The sequence below is a fragment of the Lepeophtheirus salmonis genome, chromosome 1, assembly GCF_016086655.4.
Source record: "Lepeophtheirus salmonis chromosome 1, UVic_Lsal_1.4, whole genome shotgun sequence".
NCBI classification, from domain to species: Eukaryota; Metazoa; Arthropoda; class Copepoda; order Siphonostomatoida; family Caligidae; genus Lepeophtheirus; species Lepeophtheirus salmonis.
In genome coordinates, this window is record NC_052131.2 from 31,777,616 (window position 1) to 31,801,458 (window position 23,843).

Below are 23,843 nucleotides of genomic sequence, written 5' to 3' on the forward strand. Positions count from 1 at the left end.
ACAAATATATTATAAAAAGTTTTTCTCTTTGCCAATTTGAGCAGATCTAAAATGAGTGAATTGATACTTTGTATATAAATAAAGTTGAGTAAAATATGACTTTAATGCGTGCAACATTTATTTATTGTTGCCAATCTGAAGAGTGCTTTAAATTTCCAAAGCTGTTATTATTATTCTTTCATTCTCGATGAGAGAACATCCAAGAGGAAAGTAAACACAAGTGTTTATGCTCGTAAATGACGGAGAAAAATGCTTATGATCTACTGGAAGTTTTAAGTGTGAGTCTTTGATGGACTTACGGGCAGAATTGATGATCGAAAAATGAGTAATTCCTGTTTATGTCCTTGTTGAATAAGGAGTGGGATTTATATTTATTTCTTTGATCTCATAGCTCATAAGCTAATATAACGGCGTGCCAGCTGAACTCCTCCCCTCTTAAAATTTCTTCTAATTGTTAGGATTACCACGTTCATTTTTGGTTATTTTTTATTTTTAGATAGTGGCAAGACATATTTTTAACAACTCTATTAATATTTTCCTTAAAGACACCCCTGACGACAAAATGTACAATAAATCATTTTTTTGGGTTTACTTATTTTTCAATTAAAATACAATTCTTACGAAATATCATTTTCATTTTTTTAGAAAAATTTCATTTATTTGCAAAAAAACACGCTTGTTTCAAAAAGTCTCAAAAATTACTACATTTTTTGTGCACAATCTTAACATAATATTATTTTCCTCTTTTTTACTCCATAAAAGCAAAATTTTAGTAGCTGCTTTTCTAAGAATTTAATTGGCTTTTTCCTGAAAGCAATAAATTATATTATATTTAAATGAAATTGCATAGATGTGTTCCATACACAATCCCAACACAAAATTAGCTTGTTTTGACAAAGTTGGGACATCAGCATCACCCTAATAAACAAATATATGTATGTATTATGGAAGCAGTAAAAAACACTTGTTAACAGACGATGAAAAGAAGCGAATCTTTTTTTATTTTTGCTTTGTAAATCAATATGATTAGTTCAATATACAGTATATATACACATCTTTATAAACGCAAACATAGAACACAAGTTCCGGAATAGAACGGAAGTATTCATTACACCAATAATAAAAATATATATTATACAAATCTCCCTATATGTATATATATATATATAAACTGTATGTACAATGTACATATTGAAGATAAAATAAGGATGGGAAATAAGACTAATAATGAAATAAGGATGTTAAATAATGAAGGAGTTGGATCAATGGAGGCGGAAGGAAGTTTTACTACTTCTTAATAAAATATCTTTATGTATATTATATAGGACTAGGAGTATAATATAAAAATAAAGGGTGATAAATACCTCAAGACATGGGATATTTCTATTTATAAGTTTTAATTAATTAAGTGTTGTTTAAAACTGTGCCACTGCACAATGGCATATCCTGGTCTACCAATACATTCCACTTCTTAATAAAATATTAACTAAGTATTATTGATATAATATGAGAACATCAAAAGTGAAAAATAAATGCATAATCGATTTAAATATACCCCTCTCCTCATGGTTTTAGAGTTATCTTATTAATTAATAAGCACTGGAAAATATTTTTTTATTAACAGAATCGATTCATGGGGTGTACGTGTATGCACAGGTGTAAAAGGAAGAAGGGCAGTGGGGCATTTCTCACTTTTAAAATGAGAATAACTATAAATAATTGGGCAATAGCCTCTCCCCCCGCCGCTCATTTGGAAAAAATCATTGAATATTCTGGCAATCTTTGACCTTTCTCCAAGAAATGTGTTTTTTTGTTTTTTTAATTGTCATACAGAAAGAGGTATAGATACAAGCTATATAAGAAAACAACAGGCGAAACATTTTAGTTGTGCAATGATGCACCTCCCATGGTTTTAGAGCTATCTCATTAATAAATTAGCCCTGGATACTTTTTTTTCTTTAATTAACAGAGTGAGTTCATGGGATATATATATATATAGTGTCGTTATCACGGTTTTTATTGAAAGCTGGGGGGCTTATTGGAGTAGTGACAATGGATGACTCAACATTAATAAGGCCGATAGATAAATTATTGAAATAATATTAGGGAACCATTGACAGCTTGATATATATAATTATAGGACATAATCAATTTATACTGATACAGTTACGAATCTTCATTATATTATAAAGAGCAAAGGGGGGAGGGGCTACCCCCCCCCCCTTTTTGGGATTTACAATTATCAACTCGTATTAAAAATGTTGTTGATGAAATTTCAGTTATTGGTCCCCCACTTTCAAAAACACTGTGTGGAGCCTCATTATGGTATAATACTCTTCCTTTTGATGCTTGCATAATTTCCCTCTTCTCTTCTCCCTTTTTGCAAATTTGTACTTTCTAAAGTCCAGGTACAAATTCATTTTCCCTTTTTTATTATACTATTTTTGGGTCAAGTGTGCAATTTTTTTTACACAAAATTTGGGCAATATTCGTTCTACTCACCTTTTTCTTCTCTTCTTAGTCTTTACACCATGATGAATAAATAGGGATGAAGATGAAAGCCTTCTCGTAGCTCTCTCTCTCTCTCTTATTCAAGAGATTCAAGGATAAATAATTATAGATGGGACTCTCCAGAGGACTCACAACAACTTTTGTATAATTAACTTCATATCAAAGGATGGACGTAGTAGTCGTTAACACACAGAAAGGATCAAATAATGGGTTTGTTGTTACTTTCGTCTTTTTCTTATTTGGTTGTTCATTCAATGTTATGAAGCTAGCTGCTTGAGACGTGGTGCTGATGGTGACGAGGAAACAAAATAATATTATATATCTTATAGTATTATTATAAACAGAAAAGAAACAGAGAGAGAGAGTCAACTACACTCACACAAACGACAGCTGATTTTTCTTTCTTTCCTTCTTCCTTTTCATTTTCCCCTAGTTTGAAAGTCAGTGGTCCTATACACATAGTGGTGTGTAGGGGCTAGCCTCCCTCCTTTTCCTCGTTCCCCATTGAGGATGTACATGCAAGGAGGAACAACCACTTTCTACGAGTCTGCGCCTTGATACATGTTTGTAAATCAAATGTTTTTGGGTGTCCTATCGATTATTCTTCATCCCACAAATTCCTTGTTTTCCCCTTTGTCACGTACGATGCATACAAGGAAGAAAGGGAGAGAGAGAGAGAGGAAGTAAGTGGTGCTAGTCGTGGTGGTGCTACAGCAGGGAGAGGGGGGGGGAAAGAGAGAGAAAACCGGTTTCCCCTTCTTTTGATACAGGGAAAAACTTTTTTTCTAGCTATAATACATGCCCAAAACGCCTTTTCCTTTCTTTCTTTTTTTTCCCCTCTTCCCTTCGCCTGTACTAAGCACTGTGTACTTCTTCTTCTTCCTCCAAAGGGGAGGAAGTATAAGATGGAAAACAATAAATATAATACAAACTAGGGGAAATTATGAGTTTTCATTAATAGTAATGGATAAGGATTTGAAGCTTGGTTTTGCTGTTAGAAACCCATTTGAAGCCAACAAGTATAAAATTTAATAAAAACGATAAAGAAAGAAAGAGAGAATTGAGGAGAAGAGCCCTCAATAATCTAATCAAGGTCCTTTAGGAATCAAAAGGAGGAAGAAGGACAAAAAGGAAAATATATACTATATCAATGACTGCATGCCACTTTCTTGTAGGTCTAATGTCACGTACATATGACTCTTTTTTTTATATAGAGCCAAAGAAAACGTTGCGTTTGACAAAAAATATAATGGAAGGGGGGATGTTTATGATTTTGCAATGAAAACAGGAGGACTTATATATATAGTTAGAGGTAGCAAGTCATAAACAAAAAAGAAAAGGACGAGAAGGGTTAAGAAAAAAAAGGAAAAGGAATAGATAATTATTTTTGACGATTTTTCATAAAATATTAAATTATTATTTCCCTTTTGGTTCCTTTTGCTATTCTTTGAAAAATGCATGGACTTTTCTAGAAATATAACTCTCCCAAAATAAATCAGTAATTTTTTTATTTGTTCATTTTACTCATTTGGAATTCTATAAATAAAGGCAAAAAAATATAAGAAAAGGGAGAGAAAGAGTTTATGCTTTCTTGGCACGATATTTCAATATTATGCTTTATTATTTTTATCATTTTAACATTCACCAAGAGAAAAAGAAGGAAAGAGAAACAAAATTATTTTTTATTTTTCCTCCAACTCTTAGTCTATGTACACAAATATCTATAGTGGTTATAATATATTATAAACATTTTTTCCTTCCCAAGATTTATTTATATATTATATTTATTTGATTTTCTTCGTGGCGAAATACTATTTTAATAAATAATACAATTACTTATGTTGTAATTTTTTACATTGTTGCTTTTTTATCTATAACTGGCTATTTATATATACAGGGTGGTTCAGAATTAAAGTTCCATCAACTTTAATGCCATTAGTAAATTAAGAATATTTTGGGTGTATGTAAGTCTTACTAAAATTTTGTAGTTTAATTTATGAAAAATACAGCGTTTTTGTGTCTAAAAATGTTAGTATGTTGTTAAGATTTTGATTTTTTTGTTACGTCATAAAATAAATATTTAATTTAAATATTTTTCAAAATTGGCAAAGTTTTTGTCAAAAAGTAACACTGCCCTCCTTCTAAAGAAAAAATAATAGTAACGGCCTTGTGTGTGTAGACAGATTCCATTATTCAAGTTAGAAATATTGCAACATCGATTTCTTTCGTAAAATATTGTCCACCTTGCAAAAGGAATGGTAAAAATGGTGCAAATACCATTTTGGGCACTTTTTGCCTCCCTTTCTACCTGATATTAAACCCATTGACATAGAAATTTAAGGCATGTGTAATGTGCTATTACTTGTATCTAGTAGATCTAGACAGGATCTATATCCCGGTTTTACTTGTGTTTTAATGTGTATCTACCTTTTCTTTACCTTTTATGTGTACATAGGTTATAATGAGTATGTCTGAGGAGCTTCTTTAATATAGTTCGAAATTTATCTTTATTCTTCATAGTTCGTTACCAAACAGCAGTGCTAATCAAAAATATATAAGGTAGTTAAACACTACAGTAGGGTCGAGAGGGAAAATATCACTTTTTTGTTATTATTTTTTTCCCCCCCTTTAGAATGAACTTTTTTATAAAAGGTCACTTTTTTTTCATGGCACTATGATATAAATTGTGTGTATATTTCATTGAATAACGTTTTTTTCTAGAGAACAATTTGTTTTTACTGTTTGAAATGACCTTTTTTCATTAAAGGTCAATTAAATATATTTATAATTTATTCTTCTCAATGTAAATACTTTTTAAGTTATATTTATCGCGAGGCCTCAGTCAAGAGTGAACTCTGTTAGTGGCAAACCAAAGATTCAAGAAGACATAGTGCGTACTAGCTGTGAGTGAGATACCAGGCGTCTCTCTATGTTGTTCAAATCGAGGAAAAACACATTGAATGAGATATTGTCAATTGTAGGACAATATTAAATTATTAAAAAATAAGTTATATTTTTCATGGGGGGCTCTTATTCTGGACCAATCTGTAGATATATTATTATGTTTTTGTTTCTAAAACCATCCCATGGAGTAAAAAGAGAGAATAATGTAAATAAATTTAAAGATGCGCGTATCTTTAAATATATACCTACGAGTAAAGTCGAATCTGGATATAAGAAATTTGGGTATAATAAAAATACGCGTATAGTCAACGTTCTCTCAGATACCAATTTTTTACTACATGAAATAAAATATTTTGCATGGAAGACACACGAAGTAAAAAGTTGCAGAAAGTCACCTTTTTCCCTCTTTTTGAGAATGAAGAATTTACGTGTTGATTTTTTCTTTTTATATATACAAATTGTAAGCTAGTATCAACATTTTTTTTTCTCTATGTTTATATTTAAATTCATTTGATATGACATGAGTGCCCCCGAAAAACACTTGTGCTGAAAGATAAGCTAAAAAAACTTGATGATCTAACAAAAACAACATCTAATCAAACAATGTTTGCCTCAAAATACCAGTAAGTTTCAAAATTACTCATTTACAGAAGTATCCCAAAATTGTGGTTCTTTGTATAAAGGGTGGTTCATCTAAATGCTTACAAGCCGAGAAAAAAAGAAGTAAAATGCTGCTGTGTCTTTATTTCTTAAGGGGTTTTATTAAATTTTTCACAAAAATCAACATTATAACGTAAATTTGACATGCAATCAATACATCTCCATTGCTCGCACCATACGTTTACAACATCCCCAGAAAGTATCACTGCCTTCTGGATCGTCCCACTGTGTAAAATCTTTAATGCCCTCCTTATTCCAGTTCTCAGGAATCTTTTGGTGCTGTGGGGACCTTCATTGGAAACCTGTTCAACATTGCATAAAATAAAATAATCTAAAGGGCTCAATTCCAGCGAGTTAGGAGGCCAAGAACTTGGAGGACCGTACATCACATTCTCATAATCAAGAAAATCGAGTGGTTTTTTGCTTGTGCATTTTCTTGCAGCAAGATCCAAGGCCAGTCTTTCATGATGCTGCGGGTCTTTAGTGCGTATAAAACTGAAGCAAGCCTTGGCGTTATTCTTCAACCCTGCTTGAAGATGAAGGGCGTTATAGCGTGACCTTAGCTGCTAAAAACTCCAACAGCTATAAATTGCTGTATGTACTCGGCCTTCATGATCCTCAGAAGATTATAAGGAATTTTTACCAAACATCTATTGTTTCTCGAGTTATGCTTCTAGGGTAAACAGAATTTTTTCTCATCTCAGAAGAAGCAGACAAGATCATTCACGGGAGGCTTCTGTTTTAGTTTGATCTAAGGCTTTTTTTTTGGGTGACTCAACAATGTAGAAGTTCGGACTATTTTGCCCGCTTCTGGATCACAATGCTTCTTGGAAATTATCGTCAGGGGGTCCTTACCATCCTGCTTTACAAGTATTCCGAATAGAGTAGTGCATCCTGATTAAAAAAGACGGGGATGTTGTTGTAATTAAGCATAATGGGTAACTGATGTAGGAGAGTGACTCTACATTTCTTTGTGTTCCTATTAAAACCGGTTTTTAGGGAGATGGGAGGACCCCAGAGAAAATTGCAAATGTTTAAAAGAAATAACCTTTTCTTTGGATATAAGAACATTTTGGGTATAATCAGCATTTCATCCCAAAAAAATGAAAAAGGAATAATCAAAAGTTCAATATGTTCTAGGGTGCCATGTACTATGTACGTACGTAAGATTTTGACATTTTTTGCACTGTTATGGCTGAATTATTTTAAGGTTATTTATGTTAAATGTGTACCTAAATATTATCTTACTAAGTAAATAAAGTATGATTACAATACTTATGAAAGTGGGGCGACCTTATAAGAATGGATTTTTATTGGAAATACTGAGTTTTATACTTATGTTTTATAGCTTTTAAAGATGATTTTGAAAATAATACTTGGAGATTCTTCAAAACTATTTGTCTAATATTACTCTCGTCATCCTTTCCACTTAGTTGAGGAGTACCCGTGACCTTTAATGAGGTCTTATGATGGAGGTTACATAGTTTTGGGTGTATTAAACATATTTATGCATAGAAAGGGGTCCTTAATTTTTGTACTTTTGTAGGCAGCTTCTTACGCTAATCTCTCTTTTTGTCTCATATGCTGGCTTTAAAAAAACTGAATTAATAGTTTTTATAGGTTAGAAAAATCTCTTTAAATATTGGATTGACTTTTGGTGGAACAACAGCGAAATATAATAACTATGCCTTATTTATCTATTGATCCTTCCCTATTGTCGGTATTGTTTTTCGTGGATTTCATGGAGTATAATTATAAAATTGACCTAAACAACAAACGATACAGACAATAGGGCATTGATGCATAGTTATACCTTGCCCATTGCTCCACTAAAAATCGACCCATTATTTCATACAAATTTAAAAATAATGCTTTATTGACTAAATAAATATTTTTTGCTTGTTTTTCAAACATTGACTAAGATGTGCTGCCTTTAAATGACATTGTAGAACAATACAAGTTTACATAGGTACTCATGATAACATTTCCACACTAGCTGTAGTCGAACAATTAAAAATAAAAGTTGAGGAACAAACCTCCCTAATATACCCAAGGAGAGAATTTTATCTATGTGTATAATATATTATTTGATTTGATCGTTGAAGAAAATGACTTTCTTTGAATGGCTGGATTACATAGAATAATAATTATTCACTCTCCTACAAAAGGAAGGAAGGAAGGAATGGAGCACTATCTATCTATGGAGTAAAAATCGTGATTTGAATTCATTAACGTCCTTCGTGCGTACATAGATATGAATATAATATGTAAAAGAGACTCTTGAATGAATTTTTTGACTCATTGTATTCAGGCAGAAAGGGGAGAAAAGGAGTGAGAGTCCTTAATTAATAACTGACAATTTATTATTCAGTTAAATTATTTTGACGAATTTATTTATAGCTTGAAATAATAATGATATATAATTAAAAATAAATTGTACCCCTTAGAAAAATAAATGATTTTTTTCATCTCTTCCACAATATTATATATAGGATATATATATATTTTGTATTTTATTCTATTGTAAAAATAAAAAACACACAAAAAAAAAAAAAAAAAAAATAGAGCTCCCCCCTACTCTTACAATATATATTTATATATGAAATTTAACAAAAATAATTTTAATTAAACTTTTTTATATTCTTTGTTGTTTATAAATATATATATATATTATTTTTTAATTAAAAAAAAAATGTTTTAGACAGTCGATTTGTATGCTATGGCGATATTGTACGTACTCGAACAATGACAGCAAATGATATCTCTCTAGCCATTGGCATTCCCATCATCTATATTCATCCATTCTTTCCGGTTAAAGGATTGAATCTATTTGTTTGTTCGGACACACATTCTGCCTGAACTTTTTAATTGTGATGGAACGATTTAAAAAAAGTCCAAATGCCGATTTCCATTATTTAATATTATAAATAATAGTTAAAAATACAATTTTACTATTAGTGGCCTTTTTTTTGGGGGAGGGGGGCTTCGTTTTGGGATTTTTTTGACGTGGGGCACGTGACGTCATTGGTCTACATCAATAAGTCAGTGACGTTAGAAGAGCTCAGAGAAAATATCGAATGCAAAATTGCTGCAATATCGGTAAATTTATTGTAAAAAGTGGTGGAAAATTGGGTTCAGCGATTAGACTTCTGTAAATTTGCTCGGAGTGGTTTTGCTAGTAAAATTAAATTTTTATTCAAAAATGTATATGTTCATAATTTAAAAAAAAAAAATTGCAAAATTGTTAAGTGTTTGTGTTTTATATATAAAAAAAGTTGAAGCGCTCTTAATGAAAAACCCTTTAATTCTACTTCACTTTTCTTTTTTAGTTTGACGCGCTCCGTTTTAACAACACACGTTCGTTTTTGAAAATGAGTTTTCCCCCCGACAAACTTTGCTCTATTAATATAGATAAGTCATTTTAAAGCTATTACTATTCAAAAATTCGAGGCTCTGCAGGAAGTTTTCTTTCCATACTTTTTCTAAACCTTTTTGTATACTAACTTTACGGTTGAAGCATAAGTTTTTGCTCAGTGTTTCTTCATAGATGGCTTCAGCCTGGTGATATTCTGGTGATAAGTAGCAGAACAAATTTTTTATGATTCCCAAATTTGACAAATATTTTACAAAAACTTTTTAGATTTCAAATTTTTGTATGTAAAAAAACTATTTTTTTTTTTCAAAGTTACGACATTTAAATTTTTTTATACAGGAGGAAATTATTTTCTTGTTATAACTAAACTTTTTACAATAGTGAGTGGTTACAATGACCCCTTTGCCTCTACTGACGTACATGCAATCATAGAGATACGCAGGTTTATTTATTTTTTGATCTATAATTATAAATTTATAGGAACATATTTCAAATTCATATTATTTTATAGAAAAGTATAATTTATAGTCACAATTGTAAGTATGTTCTCAGTCAGATGTGACTTATGTGACATATAGGTTAGCTTTTTAAATTCCTGAATGTGTAGAAAGTTATATGTCTTAAAATTAAGGATGGAAATATTTGGTTAAAAAATGACACAGGTGTTTTTAATTACTATTAGACGGTCTCAAGAAAGTAATAAAAGTCGAAACTACATATAAATAAAACGGAGCTAGGTAATTTTGTCTTAAACTATAATACCTCAGGGTATTTTATCTTAAACCATCTCCCCTAAGGAAATTTTTCCTTAAAGCAATTTTGCTTCAAGGATATTTCGCCTTAATAAATAAGTAAATGAGATTTATACGTCATTTTTGGTTCAAATTAATGTTTCTTTAGAATTGTATAATCAAAATATGTTATGTGTATTACTATAAAACGCATCAAATAGTTGTTTTTTGTTGGGAAAAAGATGGAATCATGTCCCGAAATTTCAATTCATACACTAATAAAATCTCAGTATTTTTAATGAATTCTAACCAGAGACAAAGTAGGTAATAAAATTAGTATAATAAGAAAACAAAAATAAATGAACACGGCAACGATTCGAATAGAAGAATTGCTAACCACATCTCCAGTAATAATTATCATTAGATAAGATGGATTTTTTTTTAAACTAGAAAATACTCTTAGATTGACGAACAAGCAAATATGAGACAAGAGCATAATTTCATCATTATTTCAACGGAAAAACAAACATTTAGTGCATTTTAAAATAATACACATTGCATATTTGGATTTAAGAAATTCAAAAAGAAAATCTATTCTACATATACTAAAATAAATAATAATGACGTATTAATTTCATTTATGCATATATTAAGGCGAAATACTATTGCGGCTAAATAGCTTCAAGACAAAATATCCAGATGTAAATTTACCATGCACCAAATAAAACAATAACAAATAAACAACAATAACACCCCCACTCAACAAAACATAATAAGAAGAAACATTAGTTAACACCCTTCCCGAATACTGTGTTATTGTATGTGCCTGCAATAACTATCCAAAAAGTTATCCTGATATATTTATTATTAACAGGAGTATCCCACATTGCACAGAGTTATTAGGGGTCGAAGTAACCACAGACTTTGCTTTAATAATATTGAGGATAACTCTGTTAGAAATCATCATTGCTACTCTCTGTTTTTCATGAGCACACACACTTTTAGTTCCTGAATACTTTTATGTTATCACCTCATGAAAGAAATAATACTAACAGCTTGAAAAATACTTTTGAACATGAAATTGTTATAAGCATACATGCTGATGTGTTTTTTAACTGGTCCCTTAATTTGTAATTGATAGTATAAAGAACAAATTTTATTTTCCTCAGCAGTTGTCATTATTATTATTTAAATCCTGAGTAGTGAACATCCTTTCCTAAATAAATTCAATTATATTTAAAACCTGTTTGAACGTTCGTGTGTGCTCATAAAACCCTGAGGATTTGCTGTGGAGTCAAAATTGTAAGTCTTTGTTGGACTCAGAGTATAATTGGGAGTGGACATAGGAGTAATAACAGCAAATATCATTCGAATCGAATATCTAAATATAGGGAAGTGAGTATCAAGGCTGTGCACTCGGACTCATGACTCACGGATTTGCTATGTTTTCTCATTTTTTCCCCTCATTAATGATATCCTCAACGGCCATGTATCAAATACTTGTCCTTTTCCTCAGAAGCATTTAACTAGTTTGCAAAGATAGGGACTTTGACTGGATACCTCAAACTTGACTTAATCAAAGAATCGAAACATGAATTGTACCCAAAAGCTAATCTATATGTAGCTCAAGAAAAGTCTTAAACCTATGGAGCCTTTATTATAGTTATGGACTTGAAATTTCAACTATATAAATGAAGTTATTATTTGTTTTAATCACATCTAAAAATCCATTTTTATGACATGCCAGCATATTAAAAAGAAACGGAAAATCAACATGTGAATCTTGAAAAATTGAAGGATATTTTGAAGGAGTACAGCTTATCCATCATGACATTTCAATCATTAGCTACAAATTGTTTCCTCGTGGAATAAAACATGCAGAAATCCCACTACAAAATTTAGTAAGACATACCTATTATGTAGACTGGAATTACTCTAATATTGATCCTTCATGCTACTCTAAGTTTAACAAAGACTTACTTGTAAAGCTCCCAAGAAATCATCAGGTGTCACTCTTCTTTATTCATGAGAATAAGCTAGATTGATTACTTCTTCATACTGAAATGTTCTCCCCTCCAGAATAAATGAATTATGAGAACAGCTTCGAAAAATAAAAACGCTGTTCAGGTTCCAACTACAAGGAGTCTCACACTCGTTCTAGGCCATATTGCTGTTTACAACTGTGGGTATACTCCCTCGTTATTTTTGGGCTTAATTGTGACTTAATCGGCTTGACTATACTTCAATCTTTCACACTTATAATCCCCAGAAAATTATCAGTGTCATTCTCCATTATCCATGAGCTCATGTATTTTGTACGCACCAGTAGATTCCTCAAGAATAATGATAAAAGCTATGGAAAAATGAAAAGAAAACCCTGTTCAGGTTGCAACTGACACAAGTCAAATTTCTTATCTAACCATGTTTTGATTAACTATCATCATTAATAGATTCCCTTGTCCCTTTTCCCGCTTCTCAAAAATAGTCAAGAGGAATTTTTTTATTAAAAATTCCATAAGTTTTTAGTCATCATTATTTTTTCTCGTTCTACGTGGTAAAGTTATCGTTAATATCGATGAGAAGAAAGAAATAGAGAGTGAGAGAGGTGGGAAATGATTGATGGTTCCTCTCTACTATTTCTCAGTATAGGTGAAGAAAACTCTACCAATGCCATCCATCTCAAACATAAAATCTAACCTATTAATCCTTTGAATGAGTGGTTCCGTGTTGTCCTCCCTTGTCATAAAAGGATATTATTCAAACAAGTTTTTTTTATTTATTTCTTTTTTAAGAAGGGCTTTTACTACAACTTCTTCTTCTTCTTCTCCTGATGGTCGCTCATTAACCCATAATAATAAGGAGAGGAAAATAAGAATGGGAAATTGTTTTTTTTAGCATCATAGGTAAATATTATATCCTTTTCTTTAAATGATGAGCTAACAAAAAAAGTATAACTTTTTTCTTCTCCCTTTCTTTTTTAACAAATGTTTGACCCAAATAGGTACAAATAGATAAAAGAAAGAAAGAAAGAAGAAGGATTTAAGAAAAAAAGATTTTTAAAAAAGACCCTTAATTATACATAAAAAGTCCTTGTTAAGAATAAATAAAAGTTAAATGTACATACATAAATATATTTGTATTGACTATCAATGTCGTTTTGTCTTGGATTTGTATACTCACGCAACTTTGGGCTTTTTCGTTAAGTACTTATTTACATGTAGACTTGCAGAATATATTACCTGAAACGAGTGCTATATTTTTCCCTGTTTGGCAGTCTAAGCAGTGTTTTTCTTATGTCATGTTTGTAAAAGCTTTAAGGTGGGCTCACTGAAGTCCTTACTCAATCATTAAGCATGAATAATTTCTTGCTTTTAATTATTATTTGTATTGCACTTCATTTCATTAATTATTTTCAAAAATAAAAAAGTTACTACAAAAGATGAATACTAAAAAGAAGGAAGAAATGCGTGCTAAATTGTGCGTAAGCACTTCAGTGAACCTACCTTCACCATTATTATTTCATTCTAGGGGAGGAAACATCTAAGCATAAAGTGGGCGTGCACATGAATGACGGAGAGTAACACTGATGTTTTGTTGAGAAGTTATAAAGAAGTTACTTGTTGGTCATTGGGAAGAATTGAGGAGATTTATCGGAGATATTCCTGTCTCTTTCCATGTTAGAAACGCAGTGCGATTTATGTTTATTTACTTTCACTCACAGTTGATTGCAACTTATCTACTAAACCTTCAAATATTCTTTAAATTGTCTAGGTTACCATTTAAAATGCTTCTGATTTATAACACTTTATAAACAGGGGCTAGAGGGACTTAAGTTCCGCCACCCTGTAATTAAGAAATTTTTGTCTTTTACTAGAAAATGTAATCATAAAATGTGTTGATGATAAAATTCAACTTTAAGAAAGTTAAGTTATAAGTAATCTTAATATAATCTTAGCTAATTCTAGAGAGAAAAGTGTTTATTTTTGGATGGCACAGAAAATTTCGAGACTGGTAAGACTATTTAATAACATTTAATCTTTAAAGAGGTTTAATTCTAATTGTTAGTGGAGAGAAGCTAAGCTGGTATCATGTTTTATTAGATTAGCTGCTTGCAACCATGAAGTCAAAGGAGTAATCAGCAATCCAACTCTGCAACTCACACTGGAAAGAATGAGTCAGATGTCGTTCCTCAATTCTACTTTGAGTTTAACAAGGACGTAGGCTTATAACTTCCGAGTCAACCTTTACTCTTTCATGAGCACGCGCTCAGATTTGTAACTTTATATCATACATTTTATACATCTCTGGACATACAGGGGTGACTATAAGTTTTAAATCTTTTTAAATTTTATATATTGAGTGATAGATTGATCGTAGAGAAAAACACTCTCACTTAGTATTTTATTAAATTTTATTCCATATTTTGTAAATTATTCAATAATGATTTTATCGACTTTATTCACTACCTCGCTTAGACGTGATTGAAATACTTCATATGCTGCACGCACCATAGATTTGGGAATTTTTGCCCATTCCATCTGAATTTAGGCACGGAGATCTTCCAAATTGAAATATTGATGAGATTTTACCTTCGACTCGGGGGGGTTAAGATCTGGACTAGAAGGGTGCACATAGATTTGCCCCAAAAAGGAATATTGGATATAAGCCACTCTTGGCATTGAACACTGGTATGTATTGGAGCTCCATCTTACTGCAAAGGTCACCTTAATCTTTTTAGATGAATTGAACGACGGAAGGACCACAGGCTTCAAAAATGTAGTTACCCTTCTTCATACGCTGGCCCTCCGGAATAAAAACCAAAGGAAGCTTATCTCATTTACTCCCTAACGAAACCAAAAGGGATTGTATATTAACCCATTTTGGAATTGTTCTTTGGTCTAAGGATACATCTTTTGATGATGAGGCCAAGATTCAGTCGTTTTGCCGGTTGAATTTTTTATCCCGATATCATTTCTTGTCATCCGAAAAGAAAATATTTCCTCACTGCGTGTAAATTTCTAATAACGTTTTGATTCTTTGAATCTGTTTCATCAATGCATCTTCTGTGAGGTTCAGACCGTAACGAAACTTCAAAAAACCTTCTGTAGGTCCTAATGGATGATTCGAAGATTCATTAAAGTCCTTGACACGTTGTCTCCCTAGCCATTTTTGCCACTGATCTGTTGAGGTTTCTGTATATTTTTAAATTACATTTCCGGAAGTTTTTCAGGTTCCAAGTGGACCTTAGGCGTCCACTTCTTGGTTAATCATCAACGCTTCCAGTCTCTTGAATCTTTTTAACGTTATATTTAACAGAACTGAGACTGATAAAAGGTCTCAAAATCTGATAAATTTGAAGAGATGAAGACTGTCTCCTGCTTTTCTTAGATGATGCATCTTGACTTATAAAAGTATCTTTAATGGTCCTCCTTTTATATCAGAAGAGAGGGATTGGACACAGATTGCAGGTAGTATACTTTACCGCTAAAATTTTGCCCACCAATTCTAAGAGGTTTAAGACTTTTGGATACCCTGTATTTCGAAAATATGAGGAGAATAAAACTCTAATACTTATCTATAAAAATCCCATTCCATATCTATCATGTGTGTACACGTATATACAGGTTTAATAATTTAATGGTAAGGACTTGGTATTATATAATCTTCAAGCCTCAATGATTCTCCTTTTCAATATAAAGAGATTCTCTGATTTAAAATGTGTCTTGTTTGAAATTGTCATGATAAATTAAATTTTGGAAGCACTAAGATTGCTACCGTTACGTTTTCTCCCCCCCAAAACAAAGAAATAAAATGTCTTAGATCAAAGAACCTCTTCATTTTTAAAAGATAACAATATGCAAAGTTCTTTGAAATTTAAAGAAGTGGTAGCCACTTATAATTCCTCAACAAATCATCAGTGTTACTATTTGCATTTCCTGAATACAAGCACTTTATATTATTACGTTCTCTCCTCAAGAATTAAAAAAAACAACAACAGAGAATGATATCAACTTTCGAAATAAAAAAAAAAACTCCTCTCATTACCAACGGCAAAAAAAAATCACACGTGAGTAAAATATATTTCCCTACTCTATTATTAATAATCAAACAGTAAAGATTTTAGTAGTTTGTCCATTTTATCACAGAATTCAATTATTTAAACTCGTAAGATAATTTTTTTATAAGGAATATAAAATAAATAATAAATATCACACAACTTTGGGTTTGATTGTAAAATAAAATGCTCAAAAAACACACAAATACAAATTAAATTTAGGAAAAAAAAATTCTGTTACATTTCCATTTAGTTACCTTTTTGAAGTTGTTGAAGGAGTGACTCCAAGTCCTTGTCCTTGAGTCTTTTTCGAAGAGAGGAAAAGCCGTTATTAGACATTCCCTATTTGAATAAAAAGAATATTAAATATAATTAGGTATTTAAGCTCTATTGACATTGTATAAATGGTTAATTATTTTTTGTTTCCTTTCTTTTCTGTTTAACCTTATATATTCAGTAATATATGCACGTTGGGTGGGGATATGAATAGGTATTGTCTATTATTGGGTTATCGAAAGAACCTTTTCCCATTGCTTTACTTAGTCTTGAATATAGTTTGTAAGTTAGGGCGGTTTGTTTATCAGCTTTTTTCGAATTTCGTTTACGAGTAGTGCGGAAAAGTAATCATGATGTAAGAATATATACAAATATGCAATGTCAATGTTTGAGGACACAAATCTCAGTCAAATTTTGAAAAAAGGCAACGACCAGGAATGCCACTCATAATTTTATAATATCACTAGATTCTTCCCTAAAAATCCCAAGAATCAACAATGACCTCCCAGGAATATTACAGAATATTAATACAGTTTGACGATCACTTTGGATTCGTTATAGGCATTTCATATTCATCTTCAATAATATCTGCTGATAAGTGTAAAAAATCATTTTCTTTTTGTGTTTTAAAGCCTATATTTGTATGGGGGATGAACATTTCCCTGCTCAAGTTTCGTTATAAAGGAGGCTGCCGGTTCAAACAGGTTCCCTTGTTCTTTCTGATATAATATTTATCCTCAGACGAAACCAGAACGAAAAGTGAACGAGTAGTAAACTCTTAACCCTTTGGGTAAACAAAGTTTGAAGATTTAATTAACACAATCGAACAAAAGTAATCAATTATTCTTGCTTGTACAGTAAAATCCAAAGATTTCGACATTTTGATACAAATCATAACTAATGTAACGTCAATATCCAAATATCTTGTGATAGACTCGAAGGAGTGTCATCTTTGCATACAACATCTAAACTTATGCTCTTTAAATTTGAATGGCACCTCTAGTAACAGCTATATAATTAGTCGATAAAGATTAGAATACAGCTTTATTCTTTATATTGAAAAAAACTATACATTTTATCAACATTTTATTGTGTCTGTATTACTCCTAAAATTAGATATTTCCTTATCGAAAACTCGAAAATATAAAAGATTCCATTTTAATATTCTCTCTGTTTACTCTATAGAGTGACTGACTCTAGAGAGACACTTTAGAAATATATACCTTTTATAGATTAGATAAATATCTATAATTATTTTTTTTTTTTACAAAATAGAGAATATTGCTAGCAAGAGAACCATGAAATTTGGAATATGTTATTGTCTAGCCATATGTCAACAATTTTTCCGAACTAGGCGACATCGAAATGATACAAAAACGGAAAAATAAACCGCCCTAATGTAAAAATGTATATAGTAGTAAAAAACAGGGAAAGAGTTCTAATAAATCCAATTTAACCTTTTAGGTTTATCGAAGCCAATATCGGTTATTGCATTCCATGATCTATATACAATATTATTATTTAGGGAGTATATATTTTATAAACGTCTTAAAAATTAATAGGTAAAAGGAAGAATGAAAGAGAGAGAGAGAGGAGTTGATTTTCAGCATCATGAAGGTTTTTGTTTTTTGTAAAGTGTTTTTTTCTTTAAATAAAAGTAAATCTTTGTTTTTTTAATGTTGTTGTTTGTATATATATATACCTATACCTATATAAAAGGATACAACTCAAGATTTAATCCTTTACTTAAAGTAGTACTTCAAACAAATATATCTTTACAAATATACACACACATATATTGACACACAGACGTATAAACAAACATTAGGATAGGGCGGGGAGAGTAAATAAAAATTACTATTTTCTTCGTTTTAATAATTGTTGTGTCGACTCGAACCATTAGTGAGTCGATTCAACTTGGACTGGGACACCTTCACCCTTTTTTTTCGTTCAGGCGTTTCATAGCTTCATTTTTATAGAATGAAATACATCCATATGATCAAAAACTTTTTTGTTCGTGAGATGTCCATTTTATTGCAGTGTGTAATGACTCTTAAATAAGAAAATTCTAAAAGGCGTTTTCTCTTCTACATATTTTTAATTTGCGACATTTTTATGGCAAACAATTGAATCAAAAGTTGGTAATTCAACAATGTTCTACACTTTTGATTCTGTATGTCTCTCTCCATTCTGAATGATGGTTTCAATACGGGAATGAAGAAAGTCACAGCTGGCTTTGATAAAATTAGAGGACAAATTGCTCCTGAGGAACGTCCTTTGTTACCATGTTAAGGCATGGTAACTGAAGACCTTCTAGTAGACGTCCGTGTTGACTTTCTCGTTGGATTGGAAGAAGTAGGAAGGCATCTTGCTGCTCTCGGACGCCACGACGCAGAGGACCATTAACTGATCTTTATGTTTGGTACTGAAGGTTCCCTAGACCTGAGCCCTTGTTTCAGCTAAGAAGTAATTTTCTCCTGTTCAGAAAAGCGTACACTGTGAAGATGTTCTTGTCGGAGATCGACTTGTGCGCTGAGGAGATTGCTCACCCTCTGCCGTTTTGCTTGTTGTTTGGACATTTGTACAAAATCAAAATAAACTTAAATTTTAACCTTGTGTCAATTTTTTTCGAATGAGGCCAATTAAATTTTTTTCAGACTTTTAGAACTGAGGCTAGAGGGCGTTGTAGAGGATTCTAATTTTTTATTCCTCACCCTGTACGAAATATGACGTGATATCATAATTTTTCATCGTGAGGTATGCAATTTTACCCCTTTTTCAGAATTCACCTTAAGGGGAATTCATGGAGGTTGCTTAGTTTGTTATTGAGTAATTACTGATACCCGCAGCGACGCTAGAGGATAAAAAATATTATTATTGTAGGCAATTAATTAATACAAGTATTGATTGCGTGCTATCATTTGGCCAATTGGTTGTAGCATTGTTCCAGAGTGTAAAAAATGTCCCTGAAGGACAATAAAAAGGATGTAAATGAGTGGACAGCTAAATAAACACTGCTCAAAGATTTCCCCCGTTAAACATTCAATTTGTTTTCTCGTTCAGGGGCTTTAAAATGAATAAAACACATGAACATCGTGATTCAAGTTGACTTAAATCCAAGACTTTTTTTTACTCGACTTAACACATGGCATGGTGATATTCGAATTTGAAAGACTACCAATTTACATTTCATTTTTAATAAACAAGTTTTTTTTCACCGTGTCTCTAATTGTAAAAATGTCGTAGCAACATCATAAAAGGCAACCCGCCAGCATCATTGCTAAAAGGCTGCATAGACCGTTGGAATCTCCATCCGGACTGCTGATAACATGAAGAAAAACATTAGAGCCCCATAAAGCTGAGAAGAACCAAAACTCCAGTAGCAACAATCTGACTATCTTCTGTCCTGCCTCCATGTGCCCCTGCTCAATCCCTGACTTCAACTCTCTGGAGTTTGCAGTTTAGTGTGCCTAGGAGAAGAATGTCTGCCGTACCTTAATTCAAATCAATATTCACTCTGAGCTCCAATCATGACCGTGTGACACGCCATGGTCTTCATCGGTAAGAGCTGTGAATCTGTGTGTCAGCCTGTCGAAGCTGTTTTTGTTTGAGAAGGAGGACATGTTCTGTATAAAATATATAGTATTAAACATATCCAAATTATTTTTAGTTATCGTTTCTTGATCCGTAAATTCACGTTTTTATGGAACTTTGTCAATCTACTTCAAGTTTTGGGTCCCGACTCTGTCTATATGCAGTTAAAAATGATTGGAAATTAATAAATGGGCACTGGGCACTAAATATTTACTTCATTTTTCTCCACTTCTTGTTTTGCTCGTCTCAAGTGAACACAGCACAAACTGTAACATAAATATGATATGAATATAAAAACAAATTTTTTTGCTCTTGATACAAGCTACCTTATTATAGAGATCCTATCATCTCTCCCTCTCTCATAAATTGAATTGACTAAATAAGCACTTATATAATATTATTATGCATACGCAAAAAATATTTATAACAATTGCGCATCCAACTAAATATTATATAAAGTTCCCATTGTTTAGTGGGAGAAAAAAAGGATTAGATTTAAATTTGATGTTGTTGTTGTTTTTTGCAACCATATGTCTATGGTATATATGCAAATTTTCTAGGGATACATACATACATATACGTATTTTAAATATGAATATGATTAAAAATGAGTTGGAGGTTGTGATCTAATATGTTGTACAATATTAGATAGGTGGATAGAAGGCAAAGGGACGAGACGTGTCTATTACCTTAAGGCTACGAAAAAACGTTTCCAAAACGAGATGTCGCTTTTTTAATATTGTAGATGATGTTATATTACCATTTTCTGCATGATGTGCGATCTTTTTTTTGCTAAATTTTACCATTTTTGGTGATCCCAAAAGAAGTTGCATAGTTCCTTATAAATAAATATTTATGTCATTTTCTGCCCTATACCTATCAGGCAAAAAAATATTCTAGTAACATACTAAATTTGGTCAAAATTTGAACGAAAATATCGTTTTGCCACTTAATTTATAGCTGGAGTTATATTTTTATTTATTTTTTGTTGTTGTTGGCCACTAGGGCATTCAGTTTTATTCAACAATTTTTAAATACAGATTATTTTTGATATAATAATGTACCAAGTAAAATATACAAAAAAAATACTCGTTCATTCTAATCACCATTGGTAATTAATCATGCACTACAATTTAAATTTACATTTCAATCATCAAAAACCGTCGATAGCTGCATGACAATAAATTAATAATTAACAAACAATGCCATTCAATGTCCTAAAAATACAATTTTAATATAGGTAAAATCCTATCAAAGTTATATTCTCTTGTAGTGCGCAATTTGTATGTTATATACTGTGCCTTAGTCATTTAGCTTCGATTTTTCTGTCGTTTACTGTTGATAAAAAATATTTTTTCGAAAGTTGGAGGGCAAATCCCTCTTTGCTGATGACGGCACTGTAGATTTCATTAATCTGATACATTCCCACAGTATGTAGTCGGATGTTTCTTTGGTTAAAGCGAGGAAAAACAATGCGCTCGCCCGTCGTTTCAAGAGTACCCAAAAGTACTCAGTACTTAAACCATTTCTCAGGAGCGGTTAGATACTTATATATAATGGCTTTGCTGCTTTGCTGTGGAGTTCTTGGGATTTTGAGACGGCTTAAATAAGCAATGAAAGGAGTAAGTGTAGGTTGTGTTAGACATCTTCACAGGTACCAGGTGGAGACAGTACCTTTTTTTACTATAAACGGGAATATTGGTCGCTGTACCGGTAAAAAATGTCGTAAGAAAGAAGGAAAAAGCCATTTGATTCACAAGAGAGTTTGACTCTTTTAAATTTGAGGCTACTTTCAAATTAAAATTACCAGTAAAATTGTAGCTAATGCAATTTTTCAGAGGCATTTGCTCTCCCAATGAGATTTCAAGTTTTTTGATTACTTCCCAAGACCCAACAAAAATCCTTTGAGTCTACCCAAGAATCTACCCAGCGTTTCAAAGACTTTGGACAGGCCCGAGTATGGGCAATCTGTGTAGTTTAACCCTTTTGTAACTGGAAATTGGTTTTTGTATATATACATTTTTTGATCACACTGTTGACAAATATCGTCACTCCTAGGACCATTGTTTGTTTTGTCTTCTTTTCTATCATTGAGAATGTTAAATGAGAAATTACTTTTAGTACTCTTATTTGAAGGATAAAAGAGTATATATATCATTACCCTTTATTATGGATTTCTATTGGGAATTAAACTATTCAATTAGTATAAATGTGCATGTTAAAAAAAAAACCAAAAATCAACATAGTAACCCTGACCACTTGAGGAATGTTTTGTTGGAGATCACCTACATTCAGCTGTGACTAGGGAGAGAAGGGAATAAACAAATACATTTGCAAGAATTACTTCGATGTCGATCCACAATTCTACTCTGAGTCCAACAAGTACTTACAATTATAACTCTGCAACAAATCATCATGGTTATACTTCGTCTTTTATGAGCACACAGGAGTGTTCAATAAGGTTTTCAACATAATTGAATTTATTGAGAATTGGAAGTTGACTAATCAGGAAAATTAAATTATAATGATAACTGATAAGGAAAAGAAAATTCATTCTTCATACTGCCAATTGAAAAAAAAATAACAGGCAAGCTACAAAATTCATAGGATTTACATCCCCAATCATAAGTCTCACTCTAACATTCTCCTTTTGCTCTACCAAAATCCTATCACTAATCATAAGTACAATTGTGGAAAAATAGATATTCCAGGTATGTAAAGTAATTTACGTTTTGTATTTGAGTTTCTTAGTAATAGCAATTATAAGAAATAAAATACTAAAACTTTCCTTGCCAATTTACTCCCGATCCGAATCTAGATTCTTAGATAGGGGTACCATACTACAATAAGGTAATGATAGACCCTGGGCTTAGAAGATTTTTAGGCCCCGCTAAGAAATAAATAGGAAAAAATAATAATGTTTACCTTATTATTGAACTTTATATACCCTGCCTGAAGCCTAGAGGATGTGTGATTTTAATACAATAATACATAATTCAGAATATTTGCAGTCAAAAATCCATAGGATCATATATGCACTTACTTAAATGATCATCTGACTCGTTGAATCTAGAAATGCTCATTAAAAACTAATTTTGATGAAAATATCTTTCTTTACACACTTCAAAGTAAATTTTATTTTTAAAAGTAAATTATTATATTTTATTTGCTTACCTTGCCATAAATTAATGGAAAATGGAAATTGATGTTTAAAATAATTAATTATTTTAAACGTCTTTGTTGACAAGGATATTCAAATCCCGTAGCTCATAAACAAATAGTCGTTAAAAAGAGACATAGGGCGTCTACAGGGGTGGGCTGGAGAGGCTTTAGCCCCCTCCCAAATTAAGGATTTTTTTTTCTCTTAATAGAAAATTTAATATTTAAATTTAAAATTTGAAAAATTTAAACCAAAATAGTATTTTTATGAATAACTATAAATTTTTGAAAAAAATTCCAAAAAATAAATTTTTGAGAACAAATGTGGATTTTTAAATTAAAAACAAATAAAAACATTAATTTTTATGTTTTTTTAAATGAAACATTTGAAATTTATTTCCTATAAATGTAATATTTTGTTAACAATTGTTAATTTTTGTTTTTTCAAAAAAGATAATTTTTTTTTGATAATAGCTATGGATTTTTGAAAATAAAATAGAAAACTTTCATTCTAAAATTTAATTTTTATAAAAAAACAAAACCTTCAAATATACTTCTGCAGACGCCCCAAGGACAACAA

At 31.4% G+C, this 23,843-nt stretch overlaps 1 protein-coding gene across 1 annotated transcript in view; it reads right to left on the reverse strand.

Annotated features, from left to right (window-relative positions):
• Positions 1–23,843, reverse strand: part of LOC121127389 (uncharacterized) — a 145,916-nt gene that overhangs the window by 24,227 nt on the left and 97,846 nt on the right. The window contains 1 exon segment of the mRNA XM_071891184.1: positions 16,492–16,576. Coding sequence (XP_071747285.1) covers positions 16,492–16,576 — 85 coding nt within the window.